The 21725-nt window shown below is 41.4% G+C and overlaps 1 protein-coding gene across 1 annotated transcript in view; it reads left to right on the top strand.

Annotated features, from left to right (window-relative positions):
* Window positions 1-21725, top strand: part of LOC133536415 (voltage-dependent N-type calcium channel subunit alpha-1B-like) — a 446201-nt gene that overhangs the window by 361485 nt on the left and 62991 nt on the right. The window contains exon 37 of the mRNA XM_061876915.1: window positions 15861-15988. Within this exon, the coding sequence (XP_061732899.1) occupies window positions 15861-15988 (128 nt within the window). The remainder of the gene's footprint in view (window positions 1-15860; window positions 15989-21725) is intronic.

Below are 21725 nucleotides of genomic sequence, written 5' to 3'. Positions count from 1 at the left end.
ATCTTAAGTCGACAGCCCATCTGAGTCAACTAAAGTCTTAAGTCGACAACCCATCTAAGTCAACTAAAGTCTTAAGTCGACAACCCATCTGAGTCAACTAAAGTCTTAAGTCGACAACCCATCTAAGTCAACCAAAGTCTTAAGTCGACAACTCGTCTAAGTCAACTAAAGTCTTAAGTCAACAACCCATCTAAGTCAACTCAAGTCTTAAGTCAACAACCCATCTAAGTCAACTAAAGTTTTAAGTCGACAACCCGTCTAAGTCAACTAAAGTCTTAACTCAACAACCCGTCTAAGTCGACGAAAGTCTTAAGTTGTCAACCCGTCTAAGTCGACTAAAGTCTTAAGTCGTCAACCCGTCTAAGTCGACTAAAGTCTTAAGTCGACAATCCGTCTAAGTCAACTAAAGCCTTAAGTCGACAACCCATCTAAGTCAACTAAAGTCTTAAGTCGACAACCCATCTAAGTCAACTAAAATTTTAAGTCGACAACCCGTCTAAGTCGACAACCCGTCTAAGTCGACTAAAGTCTTAAGTCGACAACCGGTCTAAGTCAACTAAAGTCTTAAGTCGACAACCCGTCTAAGTCAACTAAAGTCTTAAGTCAACAACCCGTCTAAGTCAACTAAAGTCTTAAGTCGACAACCCGTCTAAGTCAACTAAAGTCTTAAGTCGACAACCCGTCTAAGTCAACTAAAGTCTTAAGTCGACAACCCATCTACGCCAACTAAAGTCTTAAGTCGACAACCTGTCTAAGTCAACTAAAGTCTTAAGTCGACAACCCATCTAAGTCAACTAAAGTCTTAAGTCGACAACCCATCTAAGTCAACTAAAGTCTTAAGTCGACAACCCATCTAAGTCAACTTAAGTCTTGAGTCGACAACCCGTCTAAGTCAACTAAAGTCTTAAGTCGACAACCCATCTAAGTCAACTCAAGTCTTAAGTCAACAACCCATCTAAGTCAACTAAAGTTTTAAGTCGACAACCCGTCTAAGTCAACTAAAGTCTTAAGTCAGCAACCCGTCTAAGTCGACGAAAGTCTTAACTTGTCAACCCGTCTAAGTCGACTAAAGTCTTAAGTCGTCAACCCGTCTAAGTCGACTAAAGTCTTAAGTCAACAATCCGTCTAAGTCAACTAAAGCCTTAAGTCGACAACCCATCTAAGTCAACTAAAGTCTTAAGTCGACAACCCATCTAAGTCAACTAAAATTTTAAGTCGACAACCCGTCTAAGTCGACTAAAGTCTTAAGTCGACAACCCGTCTAAGTCAACTAAAGTCTTAAGTCGACAACCCGTCTAAGTCAACTAAAGTCTTAAGTCAACAACCCGTCTAAGTCAACTAAAGTCTTAAGTCGACAACCCGTCTAAGTCAACTAAAGTCTTAAGTCGACAACCCGTCTAAGTCAACTAAAGTCTTAAGTCGACAACCCTTCTAAGTCAACTAAAGTCTTAAGTCGACAACCTGTCTAAGTCAACTAAAGTCTTAAGTCGACAACCCATCTAAGTTAACTAAAGTCTTAAGTCGACAACCCCTCTAAGTCAACTAAAGTCTTAAGTCGACAACCGGTCTAAGTCAACTAAAGTCTTAAGTCGACAACCCGTCTAAGTCAACTAAAGTCTTAAGTCGACAACCCGTCTAAGTCAACTAAAGTCTTAAGTCGACAACCCGTCTAAGTCAACTAAAGTCTTAAGTCGACAACCCGTCTAAGTCAACTAATGTCTTAAGTCGACAACCCGTCTAAGTAAACTAAAGTCTTAAGTCGACAACCCGTCTAAGTCAACTAAAGTCTTAAGTCGACAACCCGTCTAATTCAACTAAAGTCTTAAGTCGACAACCGGTCTAAGTCAACTAAAGTCTTAAGTCGACAACCCATCTAAGTCAACTAAAGTCTTAAGTCGACAACCGGTCTAAGTCAACTAAAGTCTTAAGTCGACAACCCATCTAAGTCAACTAAAGTCTTAAGTCGACAACCCGTCTAAGTCAACTAAAGTCTTAAGTCAACAACCCGTCTAAGTCAACTAAAGTCTTAAGTCGACAACCCGTCTAAGTCAACTAAAGTCTTAAGTCGACAACCCGTCTAAGTCAACTAAAGTCTTAAGTCGACAACCCATCTAAGTCAACTAAAGTCTTAAGTCGACAACCTGTCTAAGTCAACTAAAGTCTTAAGTCGACAACCCATCTAAGTTAACTAAAGTCTTAAGTCGACAACCCCTCTAAGTCAACTAAAGTCTTAAGTCGACAACCGGTCTAAGTCAACTAAAGTCTTAAGTCGACAACCCGTCTAAGTCAACTAAAGTCTTAAGTCGACAACCCGTCTAAGTCAACTAAAGTCTTAAGTCGACAACCCGTCTAAGTCAACTAAAGTCTTAAGTCGACAACCCGTCTAAGTCAACTAAAGTCTTAACTCGACAACCCATCTAAGTCAACTAAAGTCTTAAGTCGACAAACCATCTAAGTCAACTAAAGTCTTAAGTCGACAACCCGTCTAAGTCAACTAAAGTCTTAACTCGACAACCCATCTGAGTCAACTAAAGTCTTAAGTCGACAACCCATCTGAGTCAACTAAAGTCTTAAGTCGGGAACCCATCTACGTCAACTAAAGTCTTAAGTCGACAACCCGTCTAAGTCAACTAAAGTCTTAAGTCGACAACCCGTCTAAGTCAACTAAAGTCTTAAGTCGACAACCCATCTAAGTCAACTAAAGTCTTAAGTCGACAACCTGTCTAAGTCAACTAAAGTCTTAAGTCCACAACCCGTCTAAGTCAACTAAAGTCTTAAGTCGACAACCCATCTAAGTCAACTAAAGTCTTAAGTCGACAACCCGTCTAAGTCAACTAAAGTCTTAACTCGACAACCCATCTAAGTCAACTAAAGGCTTAAGTCGACAACCCATCTAAGTCAACTAAAGTCTTAAGTCGACAACCCATTTAAGTCAACTAAAGTCTTAAATCGACAACCCGTCTAAGTCAACTAAAGTCTAAAGTCGACAACACGTCTAAGTCAACTAAAGTCTTAAGTCGACAACCCATCTAAGTCAACTTAAGTCTTAAGTCGACAACCCGTCTAAGTCAACTAAAGTCTTAAGTCGACAACCCGTCTAAGTCAACTAAAGTCTTAAGTCGACAACCCGTCTAAGTCAACTAAAGTCTTAAGTCGACAACCGGTCTAAGTCAACTAAAGTCTTAAGTCGACAACCCATCTGAGTCAACTAAAGTCTTAAGTCGACAACCCATCTGAGTCAACTAAAGTCTTAAGTCGGGAACCCATCTACGTCAACTAAAGTCTTAAGTCGACAACCCGTCTAAGTCAACTAAAGTCTTAAGTCGACAACCCGTCTAAGTCAACTAAAGTCTTAAGTCGACAACCCATCTAAGTCAACTAAAGTCTTAAGTCGACAACCTGTCTAAGTCAACTAAAGTCTTGAGTCCACAACCTGTCTAAGTCAACTAAAGTCTTAAGTCGACAACCCATCTAAGTCAACTAAAGTCTTAAGTCGACAACCCGTCTAAGTCAACTAAAGTCTTAACTCGACAACCCATCTAAGTCAACTAAAGGCTTAAGTCGACAACCCATCTAAGTCAACTAAAGTCTTAAGTCGACAACCCATCTAAGTCAACTAAAGTCTTAAATCGACAACCCGTCTAAGTCAACTAAAGTCTAAAGTCGACAACACGTCTAAGTCAACTAAAGTCTTAAGTCGACAACCCATCTGAGTCAACTAAAGTCTTAAGTCGACAACCCGTCTAAGTCAACTAAAGTCTAAGTCGACAACCCATCTAAGTCAACTAAAGTCTTAAGTCGACAACCCGTCTAAGTCAACTAAAGTCTTAAGTCGACAACCCGTCTAAGTCAACTAAAGTCTTAAGTCGACAACCCATCTAAGTCAACTAAAGTCTTAAGTCGACAACCTGTCTAAGTCAACTAAAGTCTTAAGTCCACAACCCGTCTAAGTCAACTAAAGTCTTAAGTCGACAACCCATCTAAGTCAACTAAAGTCTTAAGTCCACAACCCGTCTAAGTCAACTAAAGTCTTAACTCGACAACCCATCTAAGTCAACTAAAGGCTTAAGTCGACAACCCATCTAAGTCAACTAAAGTCTTAAGTCGACAACCCATCTAAGTCAACTAAAGTCTTAAATCGACAACCCGTCTAAGTCAACTAAAGTCTAAAGTCGACAACACGTCTAAGTCAACTAAAGTCTTAAGTCGACAACCCATCTAAGTCAACTAAAGTCTTAAGTCGACAACCCATATAAGTCAACGAAAGTCTTAAGTCGACAACCCATCTAAGTCAACTTAAGTCTTAAGTCGACAACCCGTCTAAGTCAACTAAAGTCTTAAGTCGACAACCCGTCTAAGTCAACTAAAGTCTTAAGTCGACAACCGGTCTAAGTCAACTAAAGTCTTAAGTCGACAACCGGTCTAAGTCAACTAAAGTCTTAAGTCGACAACCCATCTGAGTCAACTAAAGTCTTAAGTCGACAACCCATCTGAGTCAACTAAAGTCTTAAGTCGGGAACCCATCTACGTCAACTAAAGTCTTAAGTCGACAACCCGTCTAAGTCAACTAAAGTCTTAAGTCGACAACCCGTCTAAGTCAACTAAAGTCTTAAGTCGACAACCCATCTAAGTCAACTAAAGTCTTAAGTCGACAACCTGTCTAAGTCAACTAAAGTCTTGAGTCCACAACCCGTCTAAGTCAACTAAAGTCTTAAGTCGACAACCCATCTAAGTCAACTAAAGTCTTAAGTCGACAACCCGTCTAAGTCAACTAAAGTCTTAACTCGACAACCCATCTAAGTCAACTAAAGGCTTAAGTCGACAACCCATCTAAGTCAACTAAAGTCTTAAGTCGACAACCCATCTAAGTCAACTAAAGTCTTAAATCGACAACCCGTCTAAGTCAACTAAAGTCTAAAGTCGACAACACGTCTAAGTCAACTAAAGTCTTAAGTCGACAACCCATCTGAGTCAACTAAAGTCTTAAGTCGACAACCCGTCTAAGTCAACTAAAGTCTAAGTCGACAACCCATCTAAGTCAACTAAAGTCTTAAGTCGACAACCCGTCTAAGTCAACTAAAGTCTTAAGTCGACAACCCGTCTAAGTCAACTAAAGTCTTAAGTGGACAACCCGTCTAAGTCAACTAAAGTCTTAAGTCGACAACCCGTCTAAGTCAACTTAAGTCTTAAGTGGACAACCCGTCTAAGTCAACTAAAGTCTTAAGTCGACAACCCATTTAAGTCAACTAAGGTCTTAAGTCGACAACCCGTCTAAGTCAACTAAAGTCTTAAGTCGACAACCCGTCTAAGTCAACTAATGTCTTAAGTCGACAACCCGTCTAAGTAAACTAAAGTCTTAAGTCAACAACCCGTCTAAGTCAACTAAAGTCTTAAGTCGACAACCCGTCTAAGTCAACTAAAGTCAACTAAAGTCTTAAGTCGACAAGCCATCTAAGTCAACTAAAGTCTTAAGTCGACAACCCATCTAAGTCGACTAAAGTCTTAAGTCGACAACCCGTCTAAGTCGACTAAAGTCTTAAGTCGTCAACCCGTCTAAGTCGACTAAAGTCTTAAGTCGACAACCCGTCTAAGTCAACTAAAGTCTTAAGTCGACAACCCGTCTAAGTCAAGTAAAGTCTTAAGTCGACAACCCGTCTAAGTCAACTAAAGTCTTAAGTCGACAACCCGTCTAAGTCAACTAAAGTCTTAAGTCGACAACCCGTCTAAGTCAACTAAAGTCTTAAGTCAACCACCCGTCTAAGTCAACTAAAGTCTTAAATCGACAACCCATCTAAGTAAACTTAAGTCTTAAGTCGACAACCCATCTAAGTCAACTAGTCTTAAGTCGACAACCCATCTAAGTCAAGTAAAGTCTTAAGTCGACAACCCGTCTAAGTCAACTAAAGTCTTAAGTCGACACCCCATCTAAGTCAACTAAAGTCTTAAGTCGACAACCCATCTAAGTCAACTAAAATCTTAAGTCGACAACCCGTCTAAGTCAACTAAAATCTTAAGTCGACAGCCCATCTGAGTCAACTAAAGTCTTAAGTCGACAACCCATCTAAGTCAACTAAAGTCTTAAGTCGACAACCCATCTGAGTCAACTAAAGTCTTAAGTCGACAACCCATCTAAGTCAACCAAAGTCTTAAGTCGACAACCCGTCTAAGTCAACTAAAGTCTTAAGTCAACAACCCATCTAAGTCAACTCAAGTCTTAAGTCAACAACCCATCTAAGTCAACTAAAGTTTTAAGTCGACAACCCGTCTAAGTCAACTAAAGTCTTAACTCAACAACCCGTCTAAGTCGACGAAAGTCTTAAGTTGTCAACCCGTCTAAGTCGACTAAAGTTTTAAGTCGTCAACCCGTCTAAGTCGACTAAAGTCTTAAGTCGACAATCCGTCTAAGTCAACTAAAGCCTTAAGTCGACAACCCATCTAAGTCAACTAAAGTCTTAAGTCGACAACCCATCTAAGTCAACTAAAATTTTAAGTCGACAACCCGTCTAAGTCGACAACCCGTCTAAGTCGACTAAAGTCTTAAGTCGACAACCGGTCTAAGTCAACTAAAGTCTTAAGTCGACAACCCGTCTAAGTCAACTAAAGTCTTAAGTCAACAACCCGTCTAAGTCAACTAAAGTCTTAAGTCGACAACCCGTCTAAGTCAACTAAAGTCTTAAGTCGACAACCCGTCTAAGTCAACTAAAGTCTTAAGTCAACAACCCGTCTAAGTCAACTAAAGTCTTAAATCGACAACCCATCTAAGTAAACTTAAGTCTTAAGTCGACAACCCATCTAAGTCAACTAGTCTTAAGTCGACAACCCATCTAAGTCAAGTAAAGTCTTAAGTCGACAACCCGTCTAAGTCAACTAAAGTCTTAAGTCGACACCCCATCTAAGTCAACTAAAGTCTTAAGTCGACAACCCATCTAAGTCAACTAAAATCTTAAGTCGACAAACCGTCTAAGTCAACTAAAATCTTAAGTCGACAGCCCATCTGAGTCAACTAAAGTCTTAAGTCGACAACCCATCTAAGTCAACTAAAGTCTTAAGTCGACAACCCATCTGAGTCAACTAAAGTCTTAAGTCGACAACCCATCTAAGTCAACCAAAGTCTTAAGTCGACAACTCGTCTAAGTCAACTAAAGTCTTAAGTCAACAACCCATCTAAGTCAACTCAAGTCTTAAGTCAACAACCCATCTAAGTCAACTAAAGTTTTAAGTCGACAACCCGTCTAAGTCAACTAAAGTCTTAACTCAACAACCCGTCTAAGTCGACGAAAGTCTTAAGTTGTCAACCCGTCTAAGTCGACTAAAGTCTTAAGTCGTCAACCCGTCTAAGTCGACTAAAGTCTTAAGTCGACAATCCGTCTAAGTCAACTAAAGCCTTAAGTCGACAACCCATCTAAGTCAACTAAAGTCTTAAGTCGACAACCCATCTAAGTCAACTAAAATTTTAAGTCGACAACCCGTCTAAGTCGACAACCCGTCTAAGTCGACTAAAGTCTTAAGTCGACAACCGGTCTAAGTCAACTAAAGTCTTAAGTCGACAACCCGTCTAAGTCAACTAAAGTCTTAAGTCAACAACCCGTCTAAGTCAACTAAAGTCTTAAGTCGACAACCCGTCTAAGTCAACTAAAGTCTTAAGTCGACAACCCGTCTAAGTCAACTAAAGTCTTAAGTCGACAACCCATCTACGCCAACTAAAGTCTTAAGTCGACAACCTGTCTAAGTCAACTAAAGTCTTAAGTCGACAACCCATCTAAGTCAACTAAAGTCTTAAGTCGACAACCCATCTAAGTCAACTAAAGTCTTAAGTCGACAACCCATCTAAGTCAACTTAAGTCTTGAGTCGACAACCCGTCTAAGTCAACTAAAGTCTTAAGTCGACAACCCATCTAAGTCAACTCAAGTCTTAAGTCAACAACCCATCTAAGTCAACTAAAGTTTTAAGTCGACAACCCGTCTAAGTCAACTAAAGTCTTAAGTCAGCAACCCGTCTAAGTCGACGAAAGTCTTAACTTGTCAACCCGTCTAAGTCGACTAAAGTCTTAAGTCGTCAACCCGTCTAAGTCGACTAAAGTCTTAAGTCAACAATCCGTCTAAGTCAACTAAAGCCTTAAGTCGACAACCCATCTAAGTCAACTAAAGTCTTAAGTCGACAACCCATCTAAGTCAACTAAAATTTTAAGTCGACAACCCGTCTAAGTCGACTAAAGTCTTAAGTCGACAACCCGTCTAAGTCAACTAAAGTCTTAAGTCGACAACCCGTCTAAGTCAACTAAAGTCTTAAGTCAACAACCCGTCTAAGTCAACTAAAGTCTTAAGTCGACAACCCGTCTAAGTCAACTAAAGTCTTAAGTCGACAACCCGTCTAAGTCAACTAAAGTCTTAAGTCGACAACCCTTCTAAGTCAACTAAAGTCTTAAGTCGACAACCTGTCTAAGTCAACTAAAGTCTTAAGTCGACAACCCATCTAAGTTAACTAAAGTCTTAAGTCGACAACCCCTCTAAGTCAACTAAAGTCTTAAGTCGACAACCGGTCTAAGTCAACTAAAGTCTTAAGTCGACAACCCGTCTAAGTCAACTAAAGTCTTAAGTCGACAACCCGTCTAAGTCAACTAAAGTCTTAAGTCGACAACCCGTCTAAGTCAACTAAAGTCTTAAGTCGACAACCCGTCTAAGTCAACTAATGTCTTAAGTCGACAACCGGTCTAAGTAAACTAAAGTCTTAAGTCGACAACCCGTCTAAGTCAACTAAAGTCTTAAGTCGACAACCCGTCTAATTCAACTAAAGTCTTAAGTCGACAACCGGTCTAAGTCAACTAAAGTCTTAAGTCGACAACCCATCTAAGTCAACTAAAGTCTTAAGTCGACAACCGGTCTAAGTCAACTAAAGTCTTAAGTCGACAACCCATCTAAGTCAACTAAAGTCTTAAGTCGACAACCCGTCTAAGTCAACTAAAGTCTTAAGTCAACAACCCGTCTAAGTCAACTAAAGTCTTAAGTCGACAACCCGTCTAAGTCAACTAAAGTCTTAAGTCGACAACCCGTCTAAGTCAACTAAAGTCTTAAGTCGACAACCCATCTAAGTCAACTAAAGTCTTAAGTCGACAACCTGTCTAAGTCAACTAAAGTCTTAAGTCGACAACCCATCTAAGTTAACTAAAGTCTTAAGTCGACAACCCCTCTAAGTCAACTAAAGTCTTAAGTCGACAACCGGTCTAAGTCAACTAAAGTCTTAAGTCGACAACCCGTCTAAGTCAACTAAAGTCTTAAGTCGACAACCCGTCTAAGTCAACTAAAGTCTTAAGTCGACAACCCGTCTAAGTCAACTAAAGTCTTAAGTCGACAACCCGTCTAAGTCAACTAATGTCTTAAGTCGACAACCCGTCTAAGTAAACTAAAGTCTTAAGTCGACAACCCGTCTAAGTCAACTAAAGTCTTAAGTCGACAACCCGTCTAATTCAACTAAAGTCTTAAGTCGACAACCGGTCTAAGTCAACTAAAGTCTTAAGTCGACAACCCATCTAAGTCAACTAAAGTCTTAAGTCGACAACCGGTCTAAGTCAACTAAAGTCTTAAGTCGACAACCCATCTAAGTCAACTAAAGTCTTAAGTCGACAACCCGTCTAAGTCAACTAAAGTTTTAAGTCGACAACCTATCTAAGTCAACTAAAGTCTTAAGTCGACAACCCTTCTAAGTCAACTAAAGTCTTAAGTCGACAACCCATCTAAGTCAACTAAAGTCTTAAGTCGACAACCGGTCCAAGTCAACTAAAGTCTTAAGTCGACAACCGGTCTAAGTCAACTAAAGTCTTATGTCGACAACCGGTCTTAGTCAACTAAAGTCTTAAGTCGACAACCCATCTAAGTCAACTAAAGTTTTAAGTCGACAACCCGTCTAAGTCAACTAAAGTCTTAAGTCGACCACCCATCTATGTCAACTAAAGTCTTAAATTGAGAACTCAACCTAGATTGACAACTCGTCTATGTTGAGGTGAAATTCAAACAATTCGATTAAAGTACAATGCTTGTTTATTTTGGCAATTAGATTCACAAGGTGAAAAGAATGTATGATCACTGTCAGAACTTGGTCCGCATCGCTGGCAGTAAGTCGGACCCGTTTCCAGTGAGGGTTGGACTCCGCCAAGCCTGCCCTTTGTCACCGATTCTGTTCATAAATTTTATGGACAAAATTTATAGGCGCAGTCAGGGCGTTAAGGGGTTACGGTTTGGTGGCCGTGGGATTAGGTCTCTGCTTTTTGCATTGTTCTCGCCCGGAGAAGGGTGGAGTGCCTTCTCTGGGTTGGGGAGGAGATCTTTCCCCAAGTGGAGGAGTTCAAGTACCTTGGAGTCTTGTTTACGAGTGGGGGAAGAGTGGATCGTGAGGGCGACAGGCGGATCGGTGCGTCGTCTTCAGTAATGCGGACGCTGTATCGATCCGTTGTGGTGAAGAAGGAGCTGAGCCGGAAGGCAAAGCTCTCAATTTACCGGTCGATCTACGTTCCCATCCTCACCTATGGTCATGAACTTTGGGTTATGATCAAAGGACAAGATCACGGGTACAAGCGGCCGAAATGAGTTTCCTCTGCCGAGTGGCGGGGCTCGACCTTAGAGATAGGGTGAGAAGCTCTGCAATCCGGTAGGAGCTCAAAGTAAAGCTGCTGCTCCTCCATATCGAGAGGAGCCAGATGAGGTGGTTTGGGCATCTGGTCAGGATGCCACGTCCGACCGGTATGAGGCCACGGGGAAGACCCAGGACACGTTAGGAAGACTATGTCTCCCGGCTGGCTTGGGAACGCGTGACATAGGCTCATAACTGCACCTCAGGAGATTTCAAGCCTTCTTTTGATATAATTTGGATTATTATGGCTAACAGTTTATAAAACCTCAAATTGAAAATCTTAAATATGTTGGGTTTCTTGAAAACTGTAAGCCACGATCATTAAAATTATAACAAAGGCTTGACATATTTCTGTTTTGTTTTGGCAAGAATGAGGACTCAGTTGCAGACAGGGAATGATTGATGCAGGCTTTTATTCTATAGTTTCTAGGAACTCTCTTCAGACAGAGTAAATAAACAAATAGCTACGGACTCCAGACTCTATACACTAGATCCATCCCATCCATTTTTTACCGCTTATTCCCTTTTGGGGGCGCTGGCGCCTATCTCAGCTACAATTGGGCGGAAGGCGGGGTACACCCTGGACAAGTCGCCACCTCATCGCAGGGTCCTATACACTAGATTAACAATCAAAATAAACGAAGAACAGGGTGCAAAACAACAGAAAATCACTCCAGGGGGAGGAAAAATGGCGATAGCAAAATCTACGCTGATCTAATAACAAAAAACAATCTATGATTAGCTACACCAAAAGAAAATCGTTCCCAAAGGAGACAAAACGCTATAAATAGAAACTACACTATGAAGAGCTAAGAAAACTACAATTTAAAGCACTCTAAGACACCACTGTCTGATTCCAATCAATGCCAGTCATCAGAATCAGGTAATACACCAACTTATATTCTCGTCTTCATGAAAGAAAGGAATCTATAAGTGTTAAACATGCTTGTATTATCCATTAACTTGTTAACAAAAATCTGTCTTTCATAAATAAATACATATAAATTATAAATATGAATGAGGTACAGTAGATCTCCTCGACTTGGTCAATTGAAACGTAGCTCGTCTGCAGAAAAAGTGTGAGCACCCCTGCTTTAGACTGTTAGACTGATGAACTAGACACATCAACTAGTTAAACACATCACCACGAAAATAAAACCAAAATCTGATCGAAATCATAGTTAAACATTTCAATTGAAAATATAGCAAATGCTAAGTACATTATCAACTGATTGGTGGTCTGTTACAATCCTCCCCCATCCATGCATGAGGAACACTTAACTTACTCACGAGTAACAATTGTTGTTTGATGTTATTGTTTTCATTACAGGAAAACAATGTATTACATTTTTATTCTGTTCTGTTTAAGAATTATTTTCCTAATTATCTGTGCTATTCTCAACCTGCTCTATTTATATACTATTTACATTATTATGTACATACTGTTGTTCTTGTGGTACTCCTTGGGCTACATCTGGAACTCCATGTAGTAGATTTAATGCCATGTCATGTCTCTAATGGGTGCCGTTATGGCCATAAAGTTCCTTAAATCCTTGAATAAGGAAATATGAAAACTGAAAAATCAAATAAAAATATGCACAATTCGAGAAAGATGTCAAAAAACGGTGTCAGCTTCAAAATCCCTTATTGTCAATCGCTATTTTTTTGTTTTCCATTATGGCAATATTGATGACCGACCGCTTAAGTCAATTTGAGTCAGCCATTTCAGACATAAACAGGTTCCACTGTATTCAAGTACAAAACCCAGAACCAGTGGAGTGTGTAAACGGTAAATGAAAACAGAATACAATGATTTGCAAAACCTTTTCAACTTATATTCAATTGAATAGACTGCTAAGACAAGATATTTAATGTTCAAACTGAGAAACATATTTTTTTTTGTGCAAATAATCATTAACTTGGAATATAATGGCAGAAAAGTTGGCATAGGGGCATTTTTACCACTGTATTACATGGCCTTTCCTTTGAACAACACTCAGTTAACCGTTGGGAACTGAGGAGACCAATTTTTGAAGTTCTTCAGGTGGAATTATTTCCCATTCTTGCTTGATGTACAGCTTAAGTTGTTCAACAGTCTCCGTTGTGGTATTTTAGGCTTCATATTACGCCTGTGTTGCTCCAACACCTGTATGTACCTTTCAGCTTTATTAATAGTGCCTTCACAGATGTGTAAGTTACCCATGCCTTGGGCACTGATACACCCCCGTACCATTTGCGCCGAGAACAGTCCGGGCGGTTCTTTTCCTCTTTGGTCCGGAGGACACAACATCCAGAGCTTCCCCCAAAAATTTCAAATGGGGACTCATCAGGCCATTTCTGGGTGTTGTTGATAAATGACTTTCGCTTTGCATTTTAAAGTTTTAATTTGCACTTACAAATGTAGCGACTAACTGTAGTTACTGATAGTGGTTTTCTGAAGTGTTCCTGAGCCCATGTGGTGATATCCTTTAAACACTGATATCGCATTTTAATGCAGTACTGCCCGAGGGATCCAAGGTCCGGGGCATTGCCGCTTATGTGCAGTGATTTCTCCAGATTCTCTGAACCTTTTGATGATATTACAGACCGTAGATGGTTACATCCCTAAATTAAGTGCAATAGCTCGTTGAGAAATGTTGTTCTTAAACTGCTCGACAATTTGCTCACACATTTGTTGACAAAGTGGTGACCCTCGCCCCATCCTTGTTTGTGAATGACTGATCATTTCATGGAAGCTGCTTTAATACCCAATCATCAATCAATCAATCAATCAATCAATGATCATTTATATAGCCCTAAATCACTTTTGTCTCAGAGGGCTGCACAAACCACAGCGACATCTTCGGTAGAGCCCACATAAGGGCAAGGAAAACTCACACCCAGTGAGACGTCGGTGACAATGATGATTATGAGAAACCTTGGAGAGGACCACATATGTGGGTAACCCCCACCCCCCCACCGAAAGCAATGGATGTCGACCAGGTCTAACATGATACTGTGAACGTTCAATATAGAGTGGATCAAACACAACCGTGAGAGTCCAGTCCAAAGTGGATCCAACACAGTAGCGAGAGTCCCGTCCATAGTGGAGCCAACAGGAAACCATCCCAAGCGGAGGCGGATCAGCAGCGCAGAGATGTCCCCAACCGATACACAGGCGAGCGGTCCATCCTGGGTCCCAACTCCGGACAGCCAGTACTTCATCCATGGCCACCGGACCGGACCCCCTCCACAAGGGAGAGTGGGACAGAGGAGAAAAAGGGAAGAAACGGCAGATCAACTGGTCTAAAAAGGGGGTCTATTTAAAGGCTAGAGTATACAGATGAGTTTTAAGGTGAGACTTAAATGCTTCTACTGAGGTAGCATCTCGAACTGTTACCGGGAGGGCATTCCAGAGTACTGGAGCCCGAATGGAAAACGCTCTATAGCCCGCAGACTTATTTTGGGCTCTGGGAATCACTAATAAGCCGGAGTCCTTTGAACGCAGATTTCTTGCCGGGACATATGGTACAATACAATCGGCAAGATAGGCTGGAGCTAGACCGCGTAGTATTTTACACATCTTAGAGAGCCATACAAGCCAAATATTTTAAAAAGTATTTCCATGAGAGCCATATAATATTTTTTTTAAGACTGGATACAACTAAATGCGTGCATTTTTAAGCAAGACCAACATTTTTCATTATTTCCAGTACTCTGGAATGCCCTCCCGGTAACAGTTCAAGATGCTACGTCAGTAGAAGCATTTAAGTCTCATCTTAAAACTCATTTGTATACTCTAGGCTTTAAATAGACTCCCTTTTTAGACCAGTTGATCTGCCGTTTCTTTTCTTTTTCTACTTTGTCCCACTCTCCCTTGTGGGATTAAGTACTAGCTGTCCAAAGTCGGGACCCAGGATGAACCGCTCGCCTGTGTATCGGTTGGGGACATCTCTGCGCTGCTGGTCCGCCTCCACTATGGACGGGACTCTCACTACTATATTGGATCCACTTTGGACTGGATTCTCACAGTTGTGTTGGATCCACTATGGATTGAACTTTCACAGTATCATGTTAGACCCGCTCGACCTCCATTGCTTTCGGTTCCCTCGGGGTGGGGGTGGGTTGCCCACATATGCGGTCCTCTCCAAGGTTTCTCATAGTCATCATTGTCGACGTCCCACTAGGGTGAGTTTTTCCTTGCCCTTATGTGGGCTCTACCGAGGATGTCGTTGTCTTTTGTGCAGCCCTTTGAGACACCATTGATTTAGGGCTATATAATTAAATATTGATTGATTGATGATTTATTTTAGAGTGTAATAAGTGTCTTATTCTTTTTAATAACCCTGTTTTTCTGAAGATAACCAACAATAAATAAAATACTTCTTACCATTAATGCGACTTCTTGAACAGGTGCGGTAGAAACCGGATGGATGGATTAAAATGCATGAGAATGTTTTATATTTTGAACATTATTTTTGACACTGTGATTACCAGCGGAATTATTCATTACTTATCGTGTTAAGCAATGTCAGCTAAGTCACTGGGGCGGTATAGCTCGGTTGGTAGAGTGGGCGTGCCAGCAACTTGAGGGTTGCAGGTTCGATTCCCGCTTCCGCCATCCTAGTCACTGCCGTTGTGTCCTTGGGCAAGACACTTTACCCACGTGCTCCCAGTGCCACCCACACTGGTTTAAATGTAAATTAGATATTGGGTTTCACTATGTAACGCGCTTTGAGTCACTAGAGAAAAGCGCTCTATAAATATAATTCACTTCACTTAACTTCACTAAGATTTATCTGAGAGCCAGGTGCAGTCATCAAAAGAGCCACATCTGGCTCTAGAGCCATAGGTTCCTGTCTTAAGTGAACAATCATGGCACCCACCTGTTCCCGATTAGCCTCTTCATCCGTGGGATGTTCCAAATAAGTGTTTGATGAGCATTCCTCAACCTTGTCAGTCTTGTTTGCCCTTTGTGCCAGCTTTTTTGAAACAAATGAGCTAATATTTGCAAAAAATAACAAAATTTTCAGTTCTAACATTAAATATCTTGTTTTTGCAGTCCATTCAACTGAATATAAGTTGAAAAGGATTTGCAAATCATTGTATTCTGTTTTTATTTACCATTTACACGACGTGCCGACTTCACTGGGTTTGGGTTTTGTAGCTTGATATGGTGAGCAGGACTTCTCTGAACGTTTTTTTTTTTTTTTTTGCTCTACTTGAAGATAATTCTATGTTTATTTTCATCGACTAGATGTTAAATCTTTTTGTCGCCGTCATCATGGATAACTTTGAGTACCTGACCAGAGACGCCTCCATTCTGGGCCCTCATCACCTGGACGAGTTCATCCGCGTTTGGGCCGAGTATGACCCTGCTGCCTGGTAGGTGCTTCTACTGTTTTGTTGTTGCCATGTCATGCTTCAAGAGGGGGGATTTGCTTAAGGCCTCTCAGTTCCAGACAAATGATTTAATGTCATGAAGTAGGAAGGAGCTAAATCACATTTTAGCAGCAGGGTGAAAGACATAAAGCCTTAGCTCTTTTCAAGCTTGTTAAGAGTGACAAACCCAACGCTTTCATGACAGATCCTGGTAAATCCTGTGAGTCATTACCTACCCGACACTCTAAAAGTGCTCCATCAGTCTCGGGGATGTGAAGGGAACACATTTCTTCCAACTGGTGGGATAATACAAATGTTGTTTTTACAATTATCCATATAAAGAGGAGCAAACTAAACTGGGCAGGTGCTTTGTTCCACTGTACATTTTTAAAATGGATAAGTTTTATGTTAAGTTACACTATATTGCCATAAGTAATTGGCCAACATTCCTAACCCATAGGATTCAATATGATGTGGGTCCACCTTATTTGCAGCTATTAAAGTTTCAACTCCTCTGGGAAGGCTGTCCACAAGGTTGTGGAGTGTGTTTACAGGAATTTCCGACCATTCTTCCAAAAGCGCTTTGATGAGGTCACACACTGATTTAGAAGGCCTGGCTCTCAGTCTCCGTTTTAATTCATCCCAAAGGTGTTTTATCGGGTTTAGGTCAGGACTCTGTGCAGGCCAGTCAAGAGGAAGAGGAAGGGCTCGTTACACAACACGGCTGTAAGGTGTATGGCTGCAGAAGTAGAGAAAAAAGTGAAAAAACAGCAAAAACAAAAGTTAGCATGCTAGCATTAGCTTGCTAGTGTGCTAATGTTTGTATGCTAACAGTTGACGTGTCTCAGGTATCGAGTGACACAACACGGCTGTAAGGTTGGGAACATGGAATTGCTCCAGGAAATCAAATGTATTTATACGTAATGAAACTAAAATTAAAAACAGCTCTGATAAATTTCTATATTACATTAAAAAAAACTGTTTTAGTTTAATAAAATTCTACCCAAACATTTGATAAAGTAAAGGGCAAATAATTCAACAAAAAGCATCCCAGACTTCTGTTTTCTAAAGTAAATCTGTACATAAACAATGTGATTTGCCTGAGTGTCTGGACAGATGAGATTATAAAAACATATAAACAAAAACAGAATATATACTTAAAAAAATGTTTTGGTATGCTGGAGCATTCAAAGTTCCTTTCACTGGAACTAAGGGGCCAAGCCCAACACTTGAAAAAACAACCCCATACCATAATTCCTCCTCCACCAAATTTCACACTCCAGTTCTCCTGGCAACCTCCAACCTCAGACTCATCCATCAGATTGTCAAATTGAAAAGCGTGATTCATCAGTCCAGAGAACGTGTCTCCACTGCTCTACAGTCTAGTCGCGACATGCTTTAAACAATTGTAAAACATCTTGTTGCGAAAAATGAGTTGGAATTTCACAAGAAAAAGCTCACAGTTTCACAAGAAAAACTTAGAATTTTGGCAGTATTATAATAAAAGTCGTATTTTTACTCAACGCAAGTCAACAATTTACAAGAAAAACTGAACATATGTGCAATATTATGATAAAAGTTGGAATTTTACTCAATAACAGTCAGTTTTACCAAAAAAGTTTAACATTTTGGCAATTAAAAGTTGAATTTTTACTCAATGCAAGTCAACAATTTACAAGAAAAACTGAACATATGTGCAATATTATGACAAAAGTTGGAATTTTACTCAATAACAGTCAGTTTTACCAAAAAAGTTTAACATTTTGGCAATTTTATGAAAGGAGTTGTAATTTTTCTCAGCAAAAGTCACACGTTTATAAGAAAACGTTTACATTTTGGCAATGTTATAATAATATTTAGAATTTTTACTTGGCAAATTTATCACAAAAGTCATATTTTTACTCAAACAATGTTCTTTCACAAAAACAACAAAAACATTGGCAATTTTGTAATAAAAGTTGGAATTTTATATGGAAAATGTCACCATTTTGCATTGAAAAGTAATAATTTTACTTAAAAAATTAATTATTTTATGAGAAAATATTAAATATTACAGAAACAGAAAGAATCTGAGAAATTGTTCCCAATTTCATTTAAAAAAATAAAGTCGACAAATTGTGAGAAAAAGACTGCTTTTAGTTACTTTATTTTTTTAAATGTTTTTGTTTGTAATTGCTTTTTAATTTTCATCTTTTGTTTCACATTATTACATTATGTCTTCATATACATATTCAGTTTCTTTTTTTATTAATTTTGGCCAAAGGGGGCGCATTTCAATTTCTTACACACACTTGTTATTTCATATGTTGACCAGAGGGGGAGCACTTTTAAAACAGACACACAGTCAATTTGAAAAATCCCTTCTTTTTGGGACCACCCTCATTTTGATAAGTTTTACAAAAAGGGCTGCAAATGAGACATTATTTAATAGATGCAATGGTGATACTGATTGGGACAATGATTTCAGTCCTAACTTGTTCACCGGTCCTTATATGGAAGGTACTTTTCCTTGATGTCTCATAAAGGGTAGAAATACAAGAACACACACACGCGCACACACACACACACACACACACACGCACACACACTCTTCTATTTTTAACCTTCTTGAGACCTCAAAAAAATGCCCACCTCTTTAGGACCACCCTTTCTAGATGTATAAAGATTTGTATTTACAACATTAATAACGTACACACATACTATGCAAATATATAAAAGCTTGTTGTGAAAAAAATAGTTGGAATTTCACAAACATAGAATAGAATAGAATAGAGTTTTATTGTCATTATTGCAATGAACAGGTTCAAAGAACAACGAAATTGGAGCAGCTCCTCCTAAGGTGCATATACAATATGGTAGTATAAATAGTAAAAAAAAAAAAAGATAGAGATGACAGATGTATCTATGTATATGTATATGTATCCACACAGATGCATATCTGCATGCATATGAATACATATACACACATACATAAAACATTATTGCACATTGTAGTCCGAAAAAATAGAAAAACATTTAAACATTACACATGAGGACATGATGGACATATTGTGCTCACTCAGTGCCTGTTTAGTGCTACTATGGCTCTTGGGTAAAAGCTATTTTTTAGTCTATTGGTGCTCGCTTTTAGCACCCTGTAGCGTCTGCCTGAGGGTAGCAGTTCCAGGTGGATGTGCCCGGGGTGGAATGGGTCTTTCAGGATGCTCTGTGCTGTCCTGAGACAGCGGGAGCTGTACAGGTCAGCCAGGGGGGGGAGGGGGCATCCGATTAACTTCTGGGCGGTCTTTATGACTCTCTGGAGCGCCGTTCTCTATGCGGCCGTGCAGCTGCTGAACCACACACAGATGCAGTAGGTCAGGATGCTCTCAATGGAGCACCGGTAGAAGGACACCAGCAGTTCCTGTGAGAGGTGGTTGTTCCTGAGTATTCTCAGGAAGTGCAGTCTCTGGTGTGCCTTCTTGATGGTAGCCGTGGTGTTGGTGCTCCAGGATAGGTCGTCGGCCAGGTGGACTCCCAGGGAGCGGAAGTCGGAGACCCTCTCCACACAGTCACCACTGATGATCAGGGGCAGGATGTCCGTTTTTTTCCTCCTGAAGTCTATGACCAGCTCCTTGGTCTTGGAGGTGTTCAGGGCCAGGTTGTTGACTTTGCACTAATCCGACAGCTTCTCCACCTCATCCCGATATGCAGCCTCGTCTCCCTCCGAGATGAGCCCCACTACGGTGGTGTCATCCGCAAATTTGATGATGGAGTTGCTGGAATGGGCAGGTGTGCAGTCGTATGTGTAGATGGAGTAGAGAAGGGGGCTCAGCACGCAGCCTTGTGGAGAGCCGGTACTGAGGTGCAGGCTTGATGATATGTGGCGACCCAACTGCACCCTCTGGGGGCGGTTGGATAAGAAGTCCTTAATCCACATGCAGATGGAGTTCGAGAGACCCAGGTCTGACAGTTTGGACACCAGTCTATCAGGAATAATGGTGTTAAATGCCGAGCTATAATCCACAAAAAGCAGCCGCACGTAGCTCCCCCCCGTCTCCAGGTGACCCAGGGAGGAGTGTAGGGCTGTGGCGATGGCGTCCTCTATGGACCTGTTGGCTCTGTAGGCAAACTGGTGTGGGTCGAGCTCGGGAGGGAGGACTGAGGTGATATGGGTCCGTACCAGCTTCTCGAAGCACTTCATAGCTATAGGTGTAAGTGCAACTGGACGGTAGTCATTCAGACATCTGACAGAGTTCTTCTTCGGCACCGGGATTATTGTGGAGGTCTTCAGGCATGATGGGATGACGGCCTGGGAGAGGGACTGGGTGAAGATCTTCGTAAATACTCCGGCCAGCTGGTCTGCACAGTCTCTTAGTACCTGTCCCGGGACTCCATCTGGGCCCGTAGCCTTCCTCGGGTTCACTGCCTTCAGCGTGCGTCTCACCTCATGCTCCTCCAGTATAAGGATGCAGCTGCTGTGGGTGTTGGGTGGGAGTGTTGTGACGGCTGCAGGTGTTTTTCTCTCAAATCGGGCGAAGAAGCTGTTTAACTCCCCCGCTCGAGAGGCGTCGCCGTCAGCCGAAGGGTTACTGGGTCTGAAGTTGGTCATGTCTTTTATTCCTTTCCATACCTCCTTGGTGTTGTTGCTCTGCAGGTGGGCTTCCATTTTCCTCCTGTGTTCGGCTTTTGCCTCTCTGATGCCTCTCTTCAGATTGGCTCTGGCAGCACGGTAGAGTGCCAGGTCCTGCGCTTTGAAGGCACTGTCTCTCTCTTTGAGTAAGCCCTGGACTGTTTTTGTCATCCAGGGCTTCCTGTTGGGGTAGACTCGGATGCGCTTGTCCACTGTGACAGTGTCTATGCAGTGTTTGATGTACCCCAGGACTGCTTCTGTGTACTGCTCCAAGTCTGGGTTTTCAAAAACTGACCAGTCTGTTGTATCAAAGCAGTCCTGCAGCTGTTCCATGGCTCCCTCCGGCCATGTTTTGACCGTTTTGGTTGTGATAGGAGCACTTTTTCTCATTGGTGTGTAAGCTGGCAAAAGGAGCAGGGATATGTGGTCAGACTTGCCTAATTGGGGAAGTTGTTTGGCTCTATATCCTTTTTTTATGTTGGAATAGACTTTGTCCAGTGTGTTAGCTCCCCTCGTAGCACACTTCACATGCTGGTGAAGTTTGGGGAGCACTTTTTTCAGGTCGACATGATTAAAGTACCCCGCTATGATGTGGATGCCGTCGGGATATTTGTTCTGTTGTGCACTGATTGTATCGTGCAACAGAGCTAGCGCCGTGCTAGCGTTAGCATCGGGAGCTATATACACGTTTGTGATCAGGACAGCAGAGTGCTCCCTGGCTAGATGGAAGGGTTGGCATTTAACTGTAAAATATTCCAAATCTTGGGAACAGTGGCTGTTAACTACCTTTGAATCAGAAGTCCGCTTGTTGTTTAGGTAGGTTAGCAGTCCACCCCCACGCCGCTTGCCGGAAGACTCTGCGTTTCTGTCCTGTCTGTGTGCTGTGTGACCGGTTAGCTCCATGCTACCGTCAGGGATTGAGGACGTTAGCCAGGTTTCCGTAAACAATAGGGCACAGCTGTCCATCACGGTGTTTTGTGCTACACGGAGCCTCACCTCGTCCATCTTGTCCTCTTCACCATGAGGAGCGAGCGACCTCGCATTAGCCAGGAATAGACTTGGTATCGCTGGTCTGTTTGGGTTCATTTTTAGTCTGGCTAACACGCCGCCCCTTCGGCCACGGCGTCTTCG

Source organism: Nerophis ophidion, linkage group LG17 (assembly GCF_033978795.1).
Source record: "Nerophis ophidion isolate RoL-2023_Sa linkage group LG17, RoL_Noph_v1.0, whole genome shotgun sequence".
NCBI lineage: Eukaryota > Metazoa > Chordata > Actinopteri > Syngnathiformes > Syngnathidae > Nerophis > Nerophis ophidion.
The sequence above is the reverse complement of the archived record's forward strand: the minus strand, read 5'-3'. Positions and strand labels throughout refer to the sequence as shown.